General features: G+C 38.9%; 1 protein-coding gene across 2 annotated transcripts in view; it reads left to right on the top strand.

Annotated features, from left to right (window-relative positions):
- The window catches only part of COL4A1 (collagen type IV alpha 1 chain), a 113,196-nt gene that overhangs the window by 29,607 nt on the left and 61,282 nt on the right, over window positions 1–22,307 (top strand). For both annotated transcript variants that reach the window (XM_046904336.1, NM_001162399.4), the window contains one exon: window positions 18,054–18,104. Coding sequence is in view for 1 of the 2 variants with exons in the window: in NM_001162399.4 (NP_001155871.2) it covers window positions 18,054–18,104 (51 nt within the window). In the remaining variant the exon portion in view is untranslated. The remainder of the gene's footprint in view (window positions 1–18,053; window positions 18,105–22,307) is intronic.

Raw genomic sequence — 22,307 nt, 5'->3', positions numbered from 1 at the left:
GTTATGGAACAGTCTCTGTATCTGCTTGCAGTGGCTGCCTGCAGGAGGGCACTGCTTTCAGCACTGGCTGAAGCCATGCATGGTTTCCACACAAGGATCATAGAATCACAGAACGATAGAATGGCCTGGATTGAAAAGGACCACAATGATCATCGAGTTTCAATCCCTCTGCTATGTGCAGGGTCACCAACCACTAGACCAAGCTGCTACATCCAGCCTGGTCTTGAATACCTCCAGGGATGGGGCATCCACAACCTCCTTGGGCAACCTGTTCCAGTGTGTCACCACCCTCTGTGAAAAACTTCTTCCTAATATCTAACCTAAACCTCCCCTGTCTCATTTTAAAACCATTCCCCCTTGTCCTATCACTGTCCACCCTCATAAACAGCTGTTCCCTCTCCTTTTTAAACAATCCCTTCAAATATTGGAAGGCCACAATGAGAGCCTTCTCTTTTCCAATCAGAAGTTTAGCAGGAATTGGAGGATCTTTCTCCACTTCTTCTGAAAGGCAATTTTTGAACCTGGAGCTTATCATACAGCAGTATGCTGCAATAACTGCTATCTGAAACCTTAGGAGTGTGCAGCTAACCCACTGATTTATAAATCACATCTATTAGATGCGTTTATATCTTATACTGCAAATTGCTTTAAGAATGAGCAAGCAATCTAAACACTAGGCTCAGGAATTCCCTATGCATTATCCAGAAGAATCATCATGTTGAGGTCAAAGAATCTAACCTGATGACTCTTCAGAGAAGAGCAGCTTAAACCTATTGTCTGACAGCTTGGTTGTTCCTTAAACTTTCCACTGCCAACAGCACCTTTAGGTCAGCTTACTACTGCTAGTCTGCCTTCTGGCCAGAGATAATCAGAAGCTTCCTGTGCCTTTGCACATTTTTATTAGAGCTCTTTTGAAGTTTGCTTGTGGTTCAAGTGTTTAAGAACTTTCAGAGCAGGCTCGGCATATATTAGAAGTAGCACTGGAAATGGAAAAGGCCAAAAAGAATTTACAAGGAGGGAAAAAACATGTAAGTCAAGGTTCCTTCTGACTTGTTTATTATAATGGACGCTTCCATACAGTATTTGAAGTTAGTTACCATCACTAAGAAGAATACTTGTTTTTCTGGATAAGAATGAAATATTACAATGCCTTTTTGTGTGTGTGTGTGTGTGTGTTTCATTACTCCTCCACAATGACTTAAAAATTCTGGAAAAATACAGAAAGAGCAGTTAGAGGTTTCGCAACGATAAGATTCACATGCTTTCTTTTTTACAAAATGGTGACACATAGTCATCTAAAAGGAAGGAAGGATGTGAAAAACAAGACGAAGGAAGAAGGCTGCTGTCTAATGAGTATAACAGAATCTTGGTACTAATTCCCTAATGTTTCCATCTTCCTACGGAAGCTATTTTTGTATAGAATTTTTCCATGGGATGAAATGGTGATTCCACGATCTAAAAAGTGATATGACTTACATTAGACCTTGATTTGGGAAGTGCAAATAATAAGTGGCTGTTTCAAAAAGACTATTTCAGTGCACTCTGTAGAGCTAAACACAATTTTATTTTATTTTATTTTGCGCTTGACTTTACTCTCTTTATTCAAGTTACTCTTAAGTTTGGTTGTGGAATTTTGGATATCCAGATCTGAATGAGTAACAAGATTTGTCAAAGTCATTGATCATATTGCTGGGGTCATGTTGTGGGTACGGCAGTCCATAGAAAGAATCTGCTAATCCCCCATCTCAGCAGCTTCCTCTTCTTTCTCTAATCCTAGAGTGCTCTCTGTTGTACCAGTCTAGGATGATGCTCAAGAGATCATGCAGGAGAAAGAAACAAGGGAAGAGTTAAAAACCCATGGTTGGGTCCTGTAGGTGGGAGCTGTTTTACTCCACCCATTTCCAGGCTCCCAGTTTTGCTCATGAGTGATGACAGGGCTGTAAACTTCATTTTCTGATGACCCTGAGAGCTACTGCAAGCTCCAGAGCTTCGTTATTAAAATTCTTTTCAATAAAGTAACTTTTTTCTAGCACTATATACAACTTAGTTGAATTGTTTTATCTTTGTCTTAATAGGGTACTTTTCAAGCCTGAATTATTTTACTTGAAGATCAAATAAACTTGTAGAGATATGGAACAATAAATACTGTAAAACATAATGTAAATAAATACCATAAATACCTCCTTTAAAGCAAACACCAGTGAAATTAGGAGACTAAATCCCTTGTGAAAGTTGTGCTTATGTTAACTTTGGTTAAAATGACTTTATCAAACAGACCAAATCTGCCCTGAGAGCTTCAGTTCTTTCACATTTGACTTATTTTTTTTTCATTTGTTTCAACTGCTGAATTACATCAGTGAGACAAATGACCCATGAGCAAATCTGATTGAAGTTACCATTATCCACATGCAAGAAATGCAAGCTGGGCCCAAAGCAAGTGCGATTTTAGTTTAAAAAGAATGTTTGTTTATTTATTTTTTAATAATTACCCTCTGGTTTCTTTGAAATGTATCTGTAGGTTGCAGATTTCCAACCTGTAAGACAGTCAAAGGGGAATGACAGTTTTTAATTATTAAAAAAAAATAATAAAAAATCTACAAGGTTTTCATGGACTCACATAACTGCAAGCCTGAGTAAGAGAGCCAAAACCCGAAGGACCTTTGGTAGTTGTGAATATTTGCTACTTATCTGTAAGACGCTAGTATGGGTTTAACGTTATATGTGGGTAGCGCTGACAACGTTCCTGCTAATGAGCCACTTTTAATAAGTAGATGTAGTGCTTTTGGTAATTACATGGGTTTTTTGTTTGTTGCTTTTGTTTTGTTTTGTTTTTAACTCTTCACACAGTGTAAATAAGATTTTTTTTGTTAAGTGCTATTTAGATGTGTGGTTAAAAATGTGGTCTGTTCTAAGGAATGATTTGGGAATACATCTGGTGCATAAAGGATGTTGCCATGAGAATGACATGTTCTGAACTTTGAGTTTTAATACAACTTCTGCAGATGTGCTGGCATGGAAGGCAGTCTCGTGATGTGACTTTGGGTGGTTTTGCTTACATTTATCACTTCTATTCCTGTTTTTTTGGAGAACACTTGTTACTCAGAATTGTCAATATTTGCATTTCTTGCAGTAAGCTGAACATTTTTCAATTAGTGAATCTAGTCAGAATGTTCTGAAACAGCTAGATTAATTTATAGCCTGTAAACAGCTTTACATATGGCACTGAAATATCAGTGAAATGCTTGTCAGTTAGGACTGTGTTAGCCTTCACATTTCATGTGTGCATCACTCAAGGTAATTTTCATTATCTTAGGATAAGAATTGGAAACTGATTGCAGATTGCAAGAATTTATACTGTAAGATGACGGATACAGTTTTTGCTATTAGAAATTTATCATTTCTTTAGCAAAACTACATACTCTGCATACTGCTAGTGCTGTCTACCAGAGCTGTTCACAGGCTGGGAATGCTCTAGCAAAGAACAATGGGAAATTCCTTTTCAACATCTGTCTGAATGCCTGGAAATTTGCAAATTATGGCATGAATCCATGTAGGTAGTGCTACAAGGTATGATCGTTTTTCACAAACTAGAAGCCTGTCTAAGCTAGCATTACAACTGACTGCTGTAGTCAATTCAGTTCTTTGGAAATTAAATGAAGTTGGTCAACCTGTTCTGGCAAAACCATGTCTTACAAACCAATATTAGGTTACCAGTAAACCAATAAAAATGGAAGTATCTTAGTAAGTGGCAGTTACAGTCTTGGAAAAGGCAGTATGATCAAAAGTGTCTCATTTTAAAGGTAAACTCAGGTGACCCCCATCTTTTTTTCTGGCACAGAAGCATGCAGTAGCTCATAAATACATCAGCTTAGCAAACAACCTCAGTGCCTGGTAAAATGATAAGTGCCTCTGGTAATTGAAGTACTTGAGAAGCTTGTCAGTTTCACATCTCTCACATTAGACTGACAGAAAGCACAGGCCCTCAGTGGTTCAGCCTCTGGTTCTTCTTGCATCGTCTTGCACCTCCATTGTGGCAGTATTTTTTTGGTTGATTCAAGCATGACTTTAATTTGAGAAGCTAAAATTGGCCATTAAGAACATCGTGGGAAAAACATCACTGTATTAAGTCCTCATATAATTTAGTTCTAGTACGGGTTTGATGCATACCAGTGGCAGCACAATAGCTGGGTTAGGCCTGCAGGAAGGAGAGGGCAAATCTGCAACAGATCCCACCAAGGCTGCGCTCACCTGTTATGAGCTGTGGGGGGAAAGAGCCATCCTTGTGTCCTGCATGCTGCCCTTTAGGTGCCTTGAGCCTCTTACTGGGAGGATATTTTTTGGAAGAGCCCTATTCTCCACTTTCTCTACCATTTTCTATATTAACTAGTGTGTATTCATTTCAGAAAATTTAGGTTGTTCTTTTTTTTTGACAAAGAATATGATGTTTAGTGTTTAGTATGGAGCTTTTACTGGATGGATGAGCTTACTGTGCTGCAGTTGGTTTTTAATTCTAAATAACATAAATGTCTGTTGAAGCCTGCTTATGTGCTTGCTTGTCACTAATAAGTAGAATCACTCTTGTAATTGAACATTACCTGGTTGCTTCTTACTGTTTTGAAATAAACAACTCACAAAATATTTACAGCCAAATGTCGATTTTCATCAGTGTTTGCATTCCTGCTGGCCTTTACCTGTGAAATGCAGATTAGGCAAATATTTCATTTTATTCAGCTATGGCTTCTCAGGAAGTTACCAAAGAAAATAATGGGTTTTCTTTTAAATCACATTATTTCCGTTTCTGCAGCAAGAGCTATTTACTTTTAGTTTTGTACTCAATTAGTTCAGCATTTTTGTAAGCTGTCAGATATGAAACACTTTCCTGGATGCTCATGAGGTAGGTTTTATTTACTGAATGCAGTCGGAGGCTGAAATGTTACAATAAAAATTGCGTTGTATGTTTTACAAGGACAAAAGAAAAAAACCAACAATTTTTGTCAACTTCCTGTCTAGTCAACAAAGAAACATAAAAGAAAGAGAAGTCTGACAAGTTTGTTTCCTTTTGCGTCTGACAAATGTTGCACACTAAAATAATATTTCCTGACGCTATTTTGTTCTATTGTGGTCATGTTCCAACATTTAAATTTTTAATAAAAACGTGGTTTTGAGAAAATTGTTTCTGTTTTCCATTTGGGCCAGACAAGTACACGTGGGTAGTGCGTATTTTCCCTTGTGGCTAGGTTTTAAAAATGCTGAAAGAATCCAATTGACCAGACACATTGCAAAAATCTAGTAAAACAGCAGAAAAAGAAAATCAACCTCTTTGAAAAGAGTTCTGGATAGTTGTTAGCTCCTCGTTTTGAGACACATTTCTCTTCAATGGATATACTTATTTACAGTATTTACAGTATATCATGCATTCGGAATTTCACAATCAAGTTGCAAGTGAAAACGTTTTCTGAAAGACCTGATTTGTGTAGGAAGAGCTGGCATTATAGTCTGTCCCAGTGTGTGTATTCTGGTGCCTTTATGTAAGGGATGAATTCAGCTCTAATTAGAGGATTAGGATTAGGGTTGGGATTTTCCCTGTTCGTTGCAGAGGAGTTGGACTAGATGACTTTTGTAGACCCCTTCCAACTCAAATGGTTATATGACTCTGACTTTAGGACAATAGGGCAATAAAAGCTACACTGATCATTTGAAAGCTTTTCTGTGAACCCCTGTGTGCCCTAAGGCTCTTAAGTAAGAACTGGATCAAATAGGAGCTGAAATCTACTGAAGTGTGGATTTTCATGGGAAAAAGTGTGTGATGTAGACCATCTGATTTTCACCTTGGGTAGAGCTTCTTCCTTCCCATGTAAGTTTGCTGCTTGTGGGATAAATGAAGAGAACACCGATGTCCCTAGAGGCATCCAACCCACCCAGTCTTACAAGCATAATGCACACTAGTGACTTGAATTTTTGCAAGTTGTAACAGTCATTTTACATCCCAGTGCAGTGGTAATACTGCTTGTCGGGAAGCAGGTGACATGGCCTCTTCTCTGTAGCTCCTAATTCTCTTAGGAGATTTGCAATCCACAGTTTAGGCTGTTCATCCTCATTCTTTTTGTTGAAGTCAGATACAAGAAAGTCATAAATCATGGGTGCACAAGAATGCTTGTGAGAGAGGCTGTTGCTCTCTGAGGAGGTTTTCCTACTTCTCTCATCTGTGGAGGATGTAGAGCAAGTGCATTTTTATGAATGTGAGGTTCTGCTTCAGTTGTAGAGCATCATAAATCCCTTGAGAAGTGGCTTTGTGAAGTGAAGCAGTGATGTGGGGGCTGATTCTCAACTATCTGTCCTGGTATTAAGCTTTGAAGTTGATTTGGGGGTTGAATTTTCTTTTTCTCGTGGTTCTTTTTTTTTGTTTGTTTTTGTTTTCCTTTTGCTTTTTAAAATCTACTTGTTTCTGCTCCCTAAACCCTTTCTTAAAAGACAATACCACTTGGACAAAGCATTATCTGCTACCCCTGAGTAGTTATCTGGTGCTTCTCAGAGAGGAAAAAAGAGGCCTTTGGGACTGTTTGCAACAACAGACAAAAATGATTGTTTCTTCCCGCCCCTCCACACCACCTTTTTTTGTTTGTTTGTTTGTTTGTTTGTTTGTTTTCTTTGTGCTTCTAACCCGTATAGTCTTTACTTCTTTACTGAGAGAGGATTTTTGTAGAACCATGAGCTTTCCATTTAAGATTTGTATTTCTTGCAAGTTGTGGCTCTTCAACAGTCATAGCCATATCCATGTGGTAGCTTTATGGAGCAGTGTCCTTTGGAATGTGACTGGAAATGAATGAGACATTTCTGGAGTGTGTGGTCTTTAGCAGAAAAGATACTGATGTATCTTGAAGACAAAGCAGTAGATAGTCAACGGCATCATTGCTGGCCTGCTTAAAAAAAGCAGTGCTTCCTATTATGGCTTTTTGGGAGTCAAAGGAGGAATCTAGCTTTTGTCAATTTGCTGCAAAACTATTAATTTAATTGAACTGAAATTATATCTCTGAGCATGAGAGAAGATGCCCAGGTAGATTGTTGACTGTTGATTTGTTAAAATATTTGAGAAAAAATGCATGTAATAAACACCTGTTCCTGCTTGCTGTCCAAAATTTATGATGCGACTATAATGCAAATACTCCTAAAACAGCTTTCACTTTAGGAAATACTGTTCCAATTTTAGGTCTGCCTGTAACACTATAGGTTTCAGAACTGTCTGTCTGCAACAGCGGGCTAGAATCTTTCACTGTAGCAATTAAATATGGCTTTTTATTGTAGTGGTAGTTTTGCTGTAGGATGAACCTGTTTGGTAGAGCTTTGAGATCTATGTGGAAGGGAAGTAGGTTTATAAAATGAAACGTTTTGTATGTGTGTATATTTTGGCTGGCTGCTAAGCAGACTAAACATGTTGCATGCATATTAAATCCAGTGTTTGACAAAGATGTTCAACTGCTGTGGTTACTGCTGCTGTTTCCAGAATACCTTACAGTTTTTAAAAGGTATTAATTGCTCATTAACAATCTTATGACTCTGTTGAGTCTGCTGACCAGAATGAGGCTATCACTATCTTGCCTATCTCTTCTTCCCAATGTTATTGAGGAGATTAGAGAGCTAACATCCTATCTAGAAGAAAAGCTTATGTGAGGTGAGCATTTATTTTTTTTTAATTCAAGAAATCTTTTGGACAGTTCTGATAAAATCATGAAATAAAAATTGCATGAAGTCTAGTAAAATTTGATAGCCTTCAAATATTCCAGCTGATGGACTCCTCCTGCAAGGGTCTTCATAGCGAGTCATATACATCTCAATATGGCATGGAGTTTATTGGGGATTTCCCTCAAGGTTTCTTTGTAGAAGCTTTGGCATTTCACAAGTAGAGTCAAATCTTTGTGTAAACAGGATGCTGCACCTCTTGTGAGATGGGGTCGTGTACTGGGGATCTTCCCCCTGGGCAGGTACAGCCACTGTTTCAGAGAGTAGCTGAAAGAGTCTCAAGGATCAAGTCCAACTCCACACAGGATTGCCCAAGTCATCTGCTCCAGCAGCAGTCTGCCTGTGCTGAGGAACAGGTGTAGGGCTCTTACTGTAGGCACTGCATATGCCTTTATGGACAGGTACATGAGGCTAAATCTTTTTGCACATCATATGGAGACAGATTTTTCATAAGTTATTCCCAGAATCTGACTCAGGGAGGGCTAAGGTATAAGGAACCAGTGATGGGGAGCAGAGGACTGGGAATGGATGCCATTTATGTATTTTATGGGACATGGAGGCTGGATACCTCCCAGGCAAGATCAGACCCAGGATGGCATTCGTGCTGCACTTGCTCATAACTTCCTCCTCTGGTGGAAAATGGAGTTATGTAAGTGAAAGCACAGTACTCAGAGCCCACAGAAAGGAAAGCTGTGCTCAGATCATGTGATTTGTTTAAAACACAGCTGTCCTCATCTGTGCTGGACTGAACGTCACCTGGGTTTATCCTCAGAGCCTTGGCCTAAAGGTCCAGGAGTTTTTTTTTTGCTGGGCTTTTCTCCCATTCTTCAGTGCGTGTCCCCACCAAGAAGATTTCACCTCCTTGTTTATTTAGTCTAGGCAACCGGTGGCCAAGGGAGAAGCCCTCCACTTCCCAGTGCTGTGCGGTTTTAGAGCTGTTACTTTCAAATCTGTTTGTTTATGTTGACATCCATGTTCATCAGCTAACGGAAGGGAAAAGCATGGCTCACCAACTTGCTGTAAACATTTGCAAAATTGCTCCGCTGGCTTCCTGCACATCCTCTTGAGGCATTTCCTTGGTCTTGAGGTTTACAGAAAGGCCTGGGGATGGGTTGGAGCACTGAGGCAATGTCTCTCCTACACACTTGCTTTTCTCTGCTGTCCTCAGGTATTAGGGCCTTGTAGGTGCCAAGTACCGGTTATAAAAGTGAAAGGCTGGCAAAGGCTCTGGACATGTGGCCCAAGGGAAGTTGCCTTTCCCTCAGGGTAGCAGTCAAAAGGGCGGCAGCCCACACAGTATGAGGAACAGCACCCACCTTGCCAGATGGGCCACTACACACACTGTTTCATCCTAGTGCAATGCAAGGCCACCACCACCTGCATGGATGTGTAAGGACACAGGCTCTGAGGGTCTATCCAAGTCCTGCAAACCAATGAAACCATGAGAGACGATGCAGGATGGTTATGTGGCGTTTAAGAAGGATACTTTTTCTCCATTCGAGAAAGTGCCCCACCACAAGGCAGGTTGGCCTGCTGCCATTTTGCTACAAAAGTGGCAGTTCTGTAGGATGGTTTTCAGTCCTTCTCAACCAGACCTATTTGTTTAAGTTCTCAAAATGGAATTTGGGAGTTCTCTCCTGTATTGCCTGGAATAAGTTTCCTCTTCACAAAACAGAAGAGTAAGATGAAAATTGTAGGCAAAGATAAAAAACCAAATCATGAGTCATGTCTTTTGAAATGTGTTCCTGAAAATGTTTTTACTGAATAGAAGATGGTCCCAGACTGTACTCTAGTTCTCAGCTGCTGGTGAAAAGCAGTGATGGGAATACCAGAGAATCCATCTAGTCTTGTATCCTACTGAAACCTGGAATATTTGCTACTTTGAAAATATAACTGACAGTGGGGTTCTTAAATAGGGAAAAGGTACACAAAACAGCTGAATAGATAGTAGTCACTTGGTAAATACAGTATTCTCTGCTTGATGGGGGCTAAAAAGTACCTGTCAGTCTGTGGAAGTAGATCTGCTTGTAGATAGGCTGATGGGGGAGGTTAGTGTTACAATGATAGCTAGTATTTAGCTGTTGGAGCTGTGTGGAATTGCGTGGTATAATGTGATATTCTGAAAATTTCACTAAATAAGCAAAAACCTTGATTCTTTCCAGAGCTTCCTGTAAAGAACTTTACTTAGAAGAAACACTATAAATGTCATTTTTGTGCAAATATAGAACAACAGGAATAACTTCATATTTCCTGTGAACTAACTGGAAGCTCCCTGGATTTGCATTGCTTTGTGAAAAAGACATTCACACAACTGACAGGAAGGTTGTGTTCACACAGCAGCTTTCAGGGGACTCCCATGACCCTGCATCCAGGACAGACCCATGGGGAGTTTGGAAAAGAACTTCAGAAATGAGATCTTTACAATAAAACATTTCAGCTCCTGCAATCTGGGACTCATTTGATTAAGAAGATGTGACTGTTTTTTTTATTACTGAACTACTTCCATCATTGCTAATAAAAAAAAAAAAAGTATATTTTTTTCTGAAATAATTAACATTAAGCATAAAAAATTGAGCTAGTATTGCTGTGAGTGTGTCTCCAGAATACACTGGAGATTTCTGACAAGGATCTGTGGTCAGTCTGCAGTTTTTGTATAAACATCCTGTAAGATTCTGGCAATAATAAAAACAACAACAACAAAACAAATACATCCACCAGCCAAACAGAATAGAAACCTGCCAAAACCTACAAAGAGCTCTGCATGTCCTAACAGCCATAAAAAAAAAAATAATAGTTCCAGCTTAGTATGTTGTGATTTCTTTGTAGAGAATCAGTTAACTTTCTAAAATTTTTACAATGATTATAAATAAAATTCAAGTTGAATCATTGTAATCAGTTCAAATTTCATCATGCACAATGGTATTTCAGGCAGTAAATTGCCATTCCATCTTATCCATCTTATCTGTGTGTTAACTTGAGTGAGATTTGCTTAAAGTTCCCCTCAGATTAATAGAGATACTTGATGCACTGATGCACTAGTAACTGAGGTGCCAGTTTTCCACTGCGTAGGTTTGGTAGAGGAAATTTCTCTTCTGGTCTAATGTGATCTCTAAAAGATATATTAAAACAGCTTTACATTAACAGGGATTATGTGGGGACCATCCCACAGAGGTCTTCAGCAGAATGACTGTTTCGATTCATCTTATCCATACAAGGTTTCGTGAGCCTTTGGAGATTACTGGGTAGTACTCATTTTCATTGCTTAAACCTAGGCACCTAGTGCCATTTGGAACGTTAATTAGGCATGGCAGATATGAACTGAGATTGATGGGAAAGCTGTTTCCACCTGGCCTGGCAGCTGGAAGCAGGTGGGATACCACGGGACATCTTGAATGGCACTGTTCTTCTGTGCTTGGTGAATACCACATCTTCAGAAAATGGAACTGACACAACCAAGGATCTTACATAGCTGCAACATGGCAGAAACTTTCAGTTAGTGCTCACTAGAGCCAAACTTGGAGACGCAGAGGCTGAAAGCTGTAAAACCAATAAGCCACCCCTTGGTTCAAGGAATTCCCAGTACAGTGGTAAGAGTAATCTCTTTGTTTGCTGGGAAAGAAAAAAAATGAAGATAAGTGGCCAACTTTTTTTTAATGGGGGATAAAGGGGACTTCGGAGAGAGGGTAAGACTGGAACTTGCTGACATTATGAAATCATGAGATATTCTTTATATATATTTTCTCTATCCTTTAACTGTCTTTAGACATCTGAAATTGATGGTTTTACAATTGAAATGAGAGCTGTGCTTGATTTCTGTTCTCTGCATTAAGTCCTGAAAATGAAGGCATGGAAGATGTTCCTTTTCTTGGACCATTTTGTGGGTTGAAGTTCATCTGTCAATCCAGGATGGCTAGCTTTGTATTGACTCCTGAGAGGGGTAGATTTCCCACTCTTTAGATATTTCATCTAGGCCAGTCCTTTTGCACAGTCATCACCAAAAGGAAGTTAGTCTCCTTACAGCAGAGGTTATGGGAGTAACCTCTATGAGCAACTATGCACTAAATCACTCTTCCCTCACTTTGTCACTTTTAATAAAGCTTATAACCCTGCTAAAGCCCTTGTAGGCACAGCAAATATCTGCTACTTCCCCACAGTACTCGTGCAAATGCTTGTGCGAAGGTTTCCAGTGATTAAATGTACTTAGAGTAAGAAGTTGCATTTATACCATTCTAATTATCAGTGAGAGCTAATTGTCATCAAAGTAATAGCTTCTGTGATTCCCTTCAATCTAGCCATAGTAGTTGATTCATTTTGAAGTGACATTTTCTGTTCAGATCCTACACTTAAACTGACTTTCTCTGATGACAAAAAAGAATACACTGCACTCTACATTGCAACAATTCCTACAATTCAAACACTAGTGAAGGAAAAGTGCAACCTTTAAAAATGAATAGCTAGTAGATTTTGATCAGAAATGGGTGAATTTGTCAGCGGATTAGTGATTTGGTTAAAAATAAGTTTCTAAAACTGATGAAATAAAAATGTTAACCATATTCAAAGAATAAAATAGTCAAATAAAGTATTAAGAATAATAAATACAGGTGTTAAAAAAAATCAGAAACACTTTTAAAGAATGCTTAAGCAGTGCAGTTGGGATTGTTTGATTTTTCTTCATTCTCTGTGATCAAAGGAATTGCATGTGGACTCACAAAGGAATTGCTTTTTCCTAGTGGCTATTTCCTTGAATTTTAAAGATGCCGTGTTCAGTGCAGTCAGCAAGTTTTGACTCCACTCTTCAGCTCATGGATGATCTATTTTTTAGTAGATGTGATGTCTTGGTTTTTATTTTTGCAAACAATGTTTATCCTTTTGTTTAAATATGGTGTTGCCAGATATAGAAATAACAAAACTTTTCATACTGCTATATTTATTTAAGAAAAAAAAAGATTTTATTTTTCTATTATTTTTCTTCCTTCTTTTTTATCTTTTTTTTTTTCTTTTTTTCAAGTGTAGTCACGTTTCCATAATCTAAAATAAATCTAATATTTCAGAGGCAAATAAGACAGTCTTTAAAAAAAATCATTTTTGTTCTAGCTAGCTGTAAATCAGAAGTTGCAGCAATGTCATGCTTTTCAAGCTGTTAATGGACTGCAACATTCATTAAGAATCATTTTGACTAAGTGTTGCAGTTAACTGAAAAATAGCAGCAGTTTTCTCTGGTGATATTTTATACACAAGGGAGAGTTCAGGTAACCCAGTACAGCCCTATCTAAAGGGTAAACGTAGGGGAATAGTAATGCAGCTAGGGAGCTATTTTGACGTCCTGAGGAGAGAAGAAAATATGAGAGGAATTTGAGATAAGTATCCTGCAGTTGGCACCACCTCCCTATTCCCGTATTTGGTGTGATGTGAAACTGGAGACATGGATTGATCCAGCTTTTTTTGTTGGCTATATGAGTTGAATAAGTGCATGCACAGGTAGAAGTGCAGCCTTTGCTATGTGGAGATAAATCTCAACCGTGGGAAAGTTAACGCAGGGAGGGAAGGACTGTCTGAAGGCAGGAGATTCAGCTGTCACTTAGAACTACCTGTGTGACAGGGACACCCCATTGGCGTAACCAAAATTAGTGTTTGAACTGGGAATTGGTACCAGAGACTACCAGAATGCAGTCCAAATTGGAATATGAACAAAAGCAACACAGGGTGGGAAATCTTCACTGTTCTCAGAAAATGTGACCAGTTTAAGTATGTCTAAACAGAAAATGTCATCTTATAATGAATGAATTATGAGATGAAGTCATAAGTATTTTTTACTTGCTGAAGCATTTCAGCTATGAGTTAGAAGAAGTGGCTAGTCACAGAATTTTAATATCAGACATATTAATTGGTCACCTTTTTACAAGGTTTTCAGTCACTGCAAGAGCACTGTATTCCCTGGAATTAGATTTTCAATATGATTAGCCTTAAGTAAACAGTGAGAACTGTATCAGATTTTACTTATGCCTGCGTTGTACTGTGTAAGATATGAGCTGGAGTGAGGCCTATGCAGTCAGCCCATGCTAGTAGGAAACTCAGCAGCTAAAATTCAGCCAGAGGAGGCTGGTTGATGCTGTGGGAAGGTGAACAACATTCTGTCTTGAAAAAAAAACTTCTGTCAGAGAGGTGAGTGCCCAGGAACTGGCTCTGATTTGTGCTCTTTTGGTGCTATCTGTGGTTTCCAGAAATGGTGCATTTACAAATATGGCCGCTGTCTCCCTCGCAGGCTGCTAATCTGGCTGTTTGTATTGTTCCTGTATGTGTTCCAATGGCCCTCAACTGCCAGGAAAGTAGCTGGATGTGGAAAAACAGAGCAGAATGCAGAAGTCTGTAGCTGAGGTTTGACAGATGTGCTAGAAGCTGGACTGCAGAGCAGAGTTTCTTCCATCAGCAGCCTTTTCAGCATGTCACTCGGGGCTGAGCACCCTGAGGCCTGGGATTCATGACCTGTGCGGGCTGGCTTGGGAGACCCATTCGTCAGCAGCACGCTTTTAGGACTTTTTGTTAATAAATGAATTGCTCTCTTGTAGGCAAATATTTGGTCTGCATGGCACATTCATTTGTGTGATGTTAAAGGGACATAATCTTTTCTAGTTCGATACTGTTTTGCTAGCATGATTCACTAAACTTATCAGTTGCAGACAGTCTGGGAGAAAGAAACAGAATGGAAATGCTTGTCACAAAATGAAGCAATTCATTCTGCTAAAATGAGCTTCTGCTTCTGGGCTGATGTTCTGTGGGAGGAGGAAGAAAAATGCATGCCACCAAATATATAATAGCCTGGCCTGAGATGCCAGATTCACTGAGCAGTGGCTGCTTGAACGCTGCAAGCTGACTGAACGGAGGTGAAGTATCATGGTACATCTGGCAAGGGTCATCATATTAATCTGTAGCTGGTTCCTATGCAAGTGACAAAGAGCTTTCCTCTTCAGAGTCTCCTCCCATGTTGCACTTCCTGCATAGTACCATTCCTTTGTTTTTGCACTTGGAGGACAGCAGGATCCATGCAGTTCCTGGAAAAGATACTGTTTCAGAGAGAATGTCTAGGAGACAGGACAAAGCTATGTATCTCATCTTTAGGCTTGTATGATGGGAAATCATAATCTGGGTTCTTCATTTCCTAAGACTTATTTAAAATCAGAACAATATAAAGTAAGCAATGATTTGCATAGTTTCAGCTCACTTACCTTGGGTGATTATAATTTTTCCATCAGGATAAAGTTTCCCGTGGAGGACTTGATCGTGTAAGGTTCATAAATAAGTCATTCCTAAATGAATACCAGAAATGTTTATCTCTTTGTTCGAAAGATACACAGCTAAATTATATTCTCCACTTTCCAAGGGATGAAGAGCTATTATTATTTTCTATCCCACTTTGTGTCCTCAAGCCCTCTGATCCCCTATGTACATTTTTCTCTTGCTTTTTCCCTTTGTTCTTGTACATAGCCCATACTCCTTTCTCTCTGTCTCTCCTACTTGTTCCTCTAAGGTGTGATTCATCTACACTGAAACCAAACATCCAAAATGGGTCAGATGAATCCCAGCCCAGAATTGTCTGTTTCTTGCCACTGAGTAAAGGATGACTGCAGTGAAGTAATATGGATGTTTGTACAGGCACTAGGTCAGATGAACAAAAATCCTAATTCCTGTACCTGTTGTAACCATCTTCCCCTCTCCGAATTACTTAAATGACCTCATTACTTAAATGACCCTTTGACCTCCTTAAAGTGACCTTTGATCCATAAGCTTTTTCCAGTCTGGCCTTCTCATCTTCCCTGAGGACCAAGGGAAAAAGCTCAGACTTCTTCCTAGCATATACATAGTCTTATCACATCCTTCAGGTTTAAAAATAGGTTTTCATAGCTGCAGATAATGTTATCCAGTAGAGGCTGTCATTGTTGGCTGATCTTCCATCCACTTACAAATGTTACAGTTAGGAACAGTAGGAGATGATGCCTCTATAAAACAAACACAAAGTATTGCAATACACCGTTCTTGTCTGCAAACAGGATCTTATGCAGCTGTGCTGCCTGATGCTTCATACCTTCTTACCTTCCTAGCCTTTGGTTATTCTAAACTAAGGCTTAAGAAACAGGAAAAACAGAACATAATAGCATCTGTTTTGGAAGTACAAAAAGAGATGTGAAAGCACAAGTCCATTCTTCTGGCCATGCCAGATTCAAGAACAAAACCCAACTGAAAATAAATAGCAACATACCTTTTTCTAAAAGGGTGTATGTTAAATAACAGGCTTAAGGAAATACGAGGGGATTAACTTGAAAACAGATGTTTATAATGATTCGATGACGTGTTTTAATTACATTCCCAGATGCAATTAAAACAGACTTCTGAATTTAAGGGATGTGTTGATAAAACTGATAACATTCTACATGATGCTGGAGGAGGAAGTATGAGTTTTAGGCATGCGTCCTCCAGCTGTGATCTCACCAGGTCTGAAAAACTAAAAGAGGCTGTACTTGGTCAGTTCTTGAAACAGGAGTTTCAAGTGTTTTTCTAGGCAAAGTGCAGTTTCTAGCACAAGAAGTGAAGCTGATTATTCAGAGGGTCGCCGTTTTCCCTGCTGGTCAGTATTGGGTTGACATTGTAGCATGTGTTGGCACTGTTTTCAGGTGTAATTCTCTTTCTACAGTATAACTTAAGAGGAATATTTTTGCTTTGTGTGAATGTGGGGAAAGCTTGACTTCAAACAACAAATTCAGTGGCTCTCCTTATAAAAAAAATAAGATCTCATCAAAAGCAACAGTTGCTTCAGGAGTTGGTATTTTGGTTTTATTGGACAGCCTTTAGTAATTCCTTTTTCAACATTAAAGCCCATGTTCTCTTTGATGCTTTGGTTTAAAATAAAATGTACTTAGAAAGTGTTAATGTATTACTTAGCTTCCCTGAGTGATGTTGTTTTTTGGTCTCTTTTGAGTTTTCCAAATTCAAAACAGTAGCATTTGCTTTGGCTTCCCACCTGTGCTGAGGTTCCTGTAGGTTGTGGAGCCCATAGGCTTGGAGTAATGGGTGCTTGGAATCCTTGATGGGACCTCATTCCAGAGAGGTGCTGCCCATGAATGCTCCGAGATAATGGCCTGCTGTGGCTGGGGAAGGATCTTGAGTGCATTGGTGGATTATTCAGAGATTTTCTTGTTTGCCTCCTAGTTTTTTTCTGAGGGGTATGACAACTAATAAAAGTGATGGACTTGCCTGAGTTAGTTACCAGTGGCTTCATGGAGGAAGGGAGGAGTAGCCCATATGCACTTGAATGTGCAGGAACACTAACAAACAATAAGCTTTTTCTTGATCATCAGTTAATCTGACTTCCCTCTCCAGTTTTCTGTTTTCATGTTCTGCAAAGAAAATGAGAGGCTCTTCATGATGAGGTGATAAATATCTCAATACTTCGATTACTGATGACTGTCACCCAGAAAGTAGTCATTGCCTGGTCAGTAGACATTAGCAATTGTCTCCATGTCTCACAGTTAGAGGAGTAGTTTGCCGTCTTGGAGACTGTGGTTTGGTTTTATTTTGAGAAGTATGTGCAAATGTACTTGTTTAAATAGTTTACTGTGGTAATTATAACAATATTTCCTTTTAAAACTGTTATCCAGAGACTGCTAATTACTGATTAAAAAAGTAGAGAAGATCAGTATTGAAACACCTCATGGTAAAGATCTGGAGGGTGTAGGGTACACAATATTTTGCATCTACAAAAAGAAACATAGGTGGTATTCTCCATGTCTGCTGTTCTTCTCCTTAAATCTAGAAGTCATTAAATGCTGTTTTACTATCCCATTCTCCTCAAAGCAATGGCATGTATTTGTAGAGGTTAAATATGTATGCAGAATGCAAGCCATTTATTAATGATCTGGTACTAAAGAGATGCTTCTAAGAAGGGATTGATTATATTTTAAAAATTCTGTTGGGCTTTGAATGTATAAATATTGAATAGAGGGAAGTTCATGTTTTGAATTGTCTTTCGTACTGCTAGATGGAGAATATTTGTGTGTTCTATAATAATGAACTACGTTAAAAATTGTGGCCCATAATACAATAATTTAAAAGTAATATAGTGTTATTATTGTTTCTACAAAATCATCTTTTACTGGACTGGGGCTGAGAGAGTACATCTGTATATGGATAACAAGGCATTGCCCTGGGCTTAAGTGGGCATTCCCTGTGCTGTCTTACCCTGCTGACATCCCTGACTTGTTATAGTAGGTTCTGTCTGTCATCTAGTTCAGATGATTAATCCCTGCTTTCTGTTTTATTTTCAGGGTTGTTCTGGTTGTGGAAAATGTGACTGCAGTGGAGTAAAAGGACAAAAGGTGAGTATATCAGCTGTCTCTACTTCATTTTCTCTCTACTTTAACTACGCATTGTATAATCTACTGCAAGGAGGATGAGTCATTAATTTCAGTGAAAGCTTGCACCACCATGGGGCATTTCCAAGAGGAGGCATTTCTTTGAGGAGGGTTTTCAAAATGCAGCCATCTCTGTATCCGCAGTGGTAAAAGGCTGAAGGGATAGGGATGGGAAATATGCATAGTGCCATCACTGTATGCTAAAGCCCCCAGCCTGGTGCTTGGCCATGCCCTCCCCATGTCCCCACTGAGTGGGACGTTAACCCATCAGCCTCTTCTTTCCTGTGCCTCACCTGCAGATTCCTCAGAAGGCAGTGCAGATCTTGACTTGATATCCTGACCACCTCTGGGACAGAGGTGAGCACCTCCATTCAGAAATGCTCCCCCTCAGTTTTCTTCAGGAGTCATAATGCATCATAAGCAATATATGCTGACCAGGGTTAACCCCAGAATGCAATGATCTACAGTAGGAAGAAGGAGGTTAATAATGAACTCAAATATACCAAAATGTTTGAGGTCAAGAAAAACATCTTTTATTTTATTTTATTTTTTACAGACCCTTGCAAATCCATTCCCATTCAATTGTCCAAATTTTTTTCCATATATGAAAGAAAAAAAAGCATATTAAAGGCTTCTTATGAAGCAATAGCAGTGAAGAAAAAATCCTGTGTACTTGAACATTCCATGAATTCTCTCTGCAAATTACCCACTTTTGTAAATACTGTAGACACTCAGCCACTCTCCTTATCTCTTTCAGTTTTGCTGTAGAGATTTTAATCTACACTATCTTCGGTTGTGCATGCACACGTACTGTATATATACTACCATTATAAATGAGTGTAAACCAAAGTCTTTATCATCCAGTGGGGACATTTTTCAAGGCAAGTTGTTTAGGCCACCCAAAGAAATACTCAGAAAAGTGTTTTTTGTTTTTGTTTTTGTTTCTGTTTTTTTTTTTAATTATTTGTTTGCTTTAAAATATATATATTTAGTGTTTTCCAAAACAGAGGAATGTAAATAGCTTAACTGGAGACTGAAGCAAAGATAATTTTATGTGTAGCAAAACACAGGTTAATTTGTGAGAAAAATGAAAAGTGCCAACTTCCAAAACATCTTTGAGGTGAAGTCTCACTTTTTAATGACAGTTTAATGACCAATTTAATGACCACTTTTAATGACCAATGACCAATTTAATAACAGTCAGCTGTCTATTAAAAACAAATAAAGCACAGATTTGTGAAAGGTCTGGAAATCAGATTTTTTCCTGTGATATCTTGATCTTATTTTTCAGTTGTGAGTGCAAATGAATCATTGTAGAGCAAGATGGATATTATGTTGTAACTCGCTTGTTGAAAGCCATTATTTTCAGTTCATGGCATATGCAGCATCTTGTAACTAGATCATTTTTAAAAATGATAGTTTGGGGAAAGAAAGTGTTGTAAAACTTTGCTTCATGTTTTAAGGCTTTGGACTTGACTTAGCTAGAGCTTCCCTTGCTGACATTTCCTAGAGTCTGAGAAGAGTCCTATTTCTCAAAGGAAAACAAGTACCTGCCTGATACACTCAGAGCCAAAACTGCTTCAACTTAATGTAGATCATTTAAAAATGTAGAAGAGATGATAGTATCAGCCTGTAGCAACAGAAGTTGTGAATTTGAAATCTCGTGCTCTTTACCAAGAGAGTGGTGAGGTGCTGGAACAGGCTGCCCAGAGAGGTTGTGGATGCCCCATCCCTGGAGGTGTTCAAGGGCAGGTTGGATGGGGCCCTGGGCAACCTAGTCCGGTATTAGATTTGGAGGTTGGTGGCCCTGCATGTGGCAGGGGGGTTGGATCTTGATGATCCTTGAGGCCCCTTCCAACCCAAGACATTCTATGATTTGTTCAGCAAGTCTTATGCAGCACTTGTCCTGAATCCCATCACAAACTTTTCTACTTTCAACACGTTTATTGTGAAATACTGACATGCTTTCAAACCTTAAATTTCAACAATTTAATTACTGACTTTGAGACCTTTGAACAAGTAGATGAACAGTTATGCCTAGAAGACAATGCTCGAAAAAAGCATTTTAAACTATTTTGGAATACATTTAAATATAACTTCATTCAGATTCATGTCTATCAATGCCTGCTCATTATATTAACCCTGTGAGACTTTCAAATGTGTACTTGGCTGTTTGAGCAGGAAATTGAGTTTTTACTTGAAAATATGCCTCCTCATCCCAAGTTTTAGTCAAACTTATTTATATCTAGTGCCTGTGCAGAATAAGGACAGACTGCTACCAGTCCCAGGCCCAAAAAGAGGAAGAGCTGGTCAGGGAAAGCAAGAGAAGCATTCTTCCCAGTTGACCCTGTATTTCTTGAAACAGTCTCTCCAAACAGTGCAGTTGGATTTGAAACGTGACTCTGTTAAAAATGGTTCCCATTGATATTCACAATATTCAAGGCGTCTGTTACTTCCGAGATCCATTTGAATATCATTTAATTAGAGAAAGACTATTGAGAAGGACTGATTCAGGCCAGGATCCAGGCTGTGAGAGGGCTGCCATGCTAGGCCTGTTCTTTGTGGTACCCAAGAACATGTTAGAAAACATCTGCTCTTCACTCCTCACGTAGCCTCCTGTGTGGGAAGTACATAACCATTCTGCCCAGGACCATGCTCAGCCAACATGTTGTATGTGCTGGAAGCCCTTTTGATCTGGCTCCTATGCTGTGCAGAAGTGCACAAACACTGAAAGGCCCTTTCCAATCCACCCACACTCTTAGGACTGTAACCACAGTATTTTACTGCCATGGGAGCTGCAGCAGCTGCGGAAGTGGGTACTGGGTTTACCCTTTAATGCCTTAATTATTAACATCTGGAGATACATTTCTTACCATAGTGTGGGAAGAAGTTCCAGGCCTTGGGGAGTGGAGGATAATTAACATATATTTGGTGAAATAATCTTATTAATGATCTCACCAGAAAAAGTGCTGAAAATAGTATTTGGCTTTTAAGCTGTGGAATGCCCAAAGAATATTTCTTAACAGCATTACAGACATGGAAGAGTGACTTATACTGCTGTGTTATTGTCTTTCATTTGAGAATCTTTTCATCAATAAGACCATTTGGATGACCATTTTCAATATGTTCTCTCATTAGACTGTTTCCATGAAAATTGCATTTGTATGCCAAACGCCTTTGAGATGACTCATACTTTATCAAGGGCATGTAATTGATGAAATCTAAGGTTTTCCATCCCTTTCAAAAATCTGAGAAAGTGAGTGGAATTGCAACAGATGGTTCTTATCCTATAAAGCTTTTATTATTACACTGAGCATCAGACTGTTATTTTAAGCTATATAAAGTCGAGCATCTAGTATTTGCAGAACAGAAGGTGCAGAAATTTTAGAATAACATAATATTACTAAAATAATAAAGTAATAAATAACACCTGACTCTTCTCCATTAAATAGATTAGCTTGAAACACCTTCATTTGTTTCCTCTTGCACTCTTTATTTGTCTGTCTACATAATAACTGTTCTTTCTAACCTCGCTGAAGTGTGAGATCTGTTTAAACGGATTACACTCCTCAGTGCTTGCCTACTTTTTACTGGGTCATTCAGAATTAGGCAGAAGCTATATTTTCTCTTTTCATCCATCTAGGTTTTGAGAACAAAGATAAGAAGATAAGAAATGCTAGCCATTGATGTGTATAGAAAAGGCAGGTTAAGCATTTAATTGCTATTTAAAACAAAGACTGCATAGAGCAGAATAAAATTCCTCTGACTTTTTTTTCAAGAATGTTCATTCCCTCATTCATGAGCATTTACATCTGTTGGCGTTTTTTGTTTGCCTAATTCAGAGAATGTGCATGTTTTATTATATCCACACATAAATTACTTCCCTGTTTCCCTCAATGGGGGTATCATCCCTGCATGGATTGGCTGTGTTGCAGAAATACACACTCTGGCTTTGCTTGAGCCATTTTGGGTCTGGAAGTCGGGCAAACGTCTTAGTCAGATGGGCAGTGTGCAACTCTGTATCCCCCCATTTCAAAGCGGCAGTGACTGGGCTTTTCTCTCTTGTAGCCATGTTGTACAGTCTAGAAAGTCACCAATAGTTTTGCTAGCTGCAGATGATTGGGCTTCTTTATTTACTGTGGATATTGAAAAGTTAACTGTGTCCAG

This window comes from Gallus gallus, chromosome 1 (genome assembly GCF_016699485.2).
Source record: "Gallus gallus isolate bGalGal1 chromosome 1, bGalGal1.mat.broiler.GRCg7b, whole genome shotgun sequence".
NCBI lineage: Eukaryota > Metazoa > Chordata > Aves > Galliformes > Phasianidae > Gallus > Gallus gallus.
The sequence above is the reverse complement of the archived record's forward strand: the minus strand, read 5'-3'. Positions and strand labels throughout refer to the sequence as shown.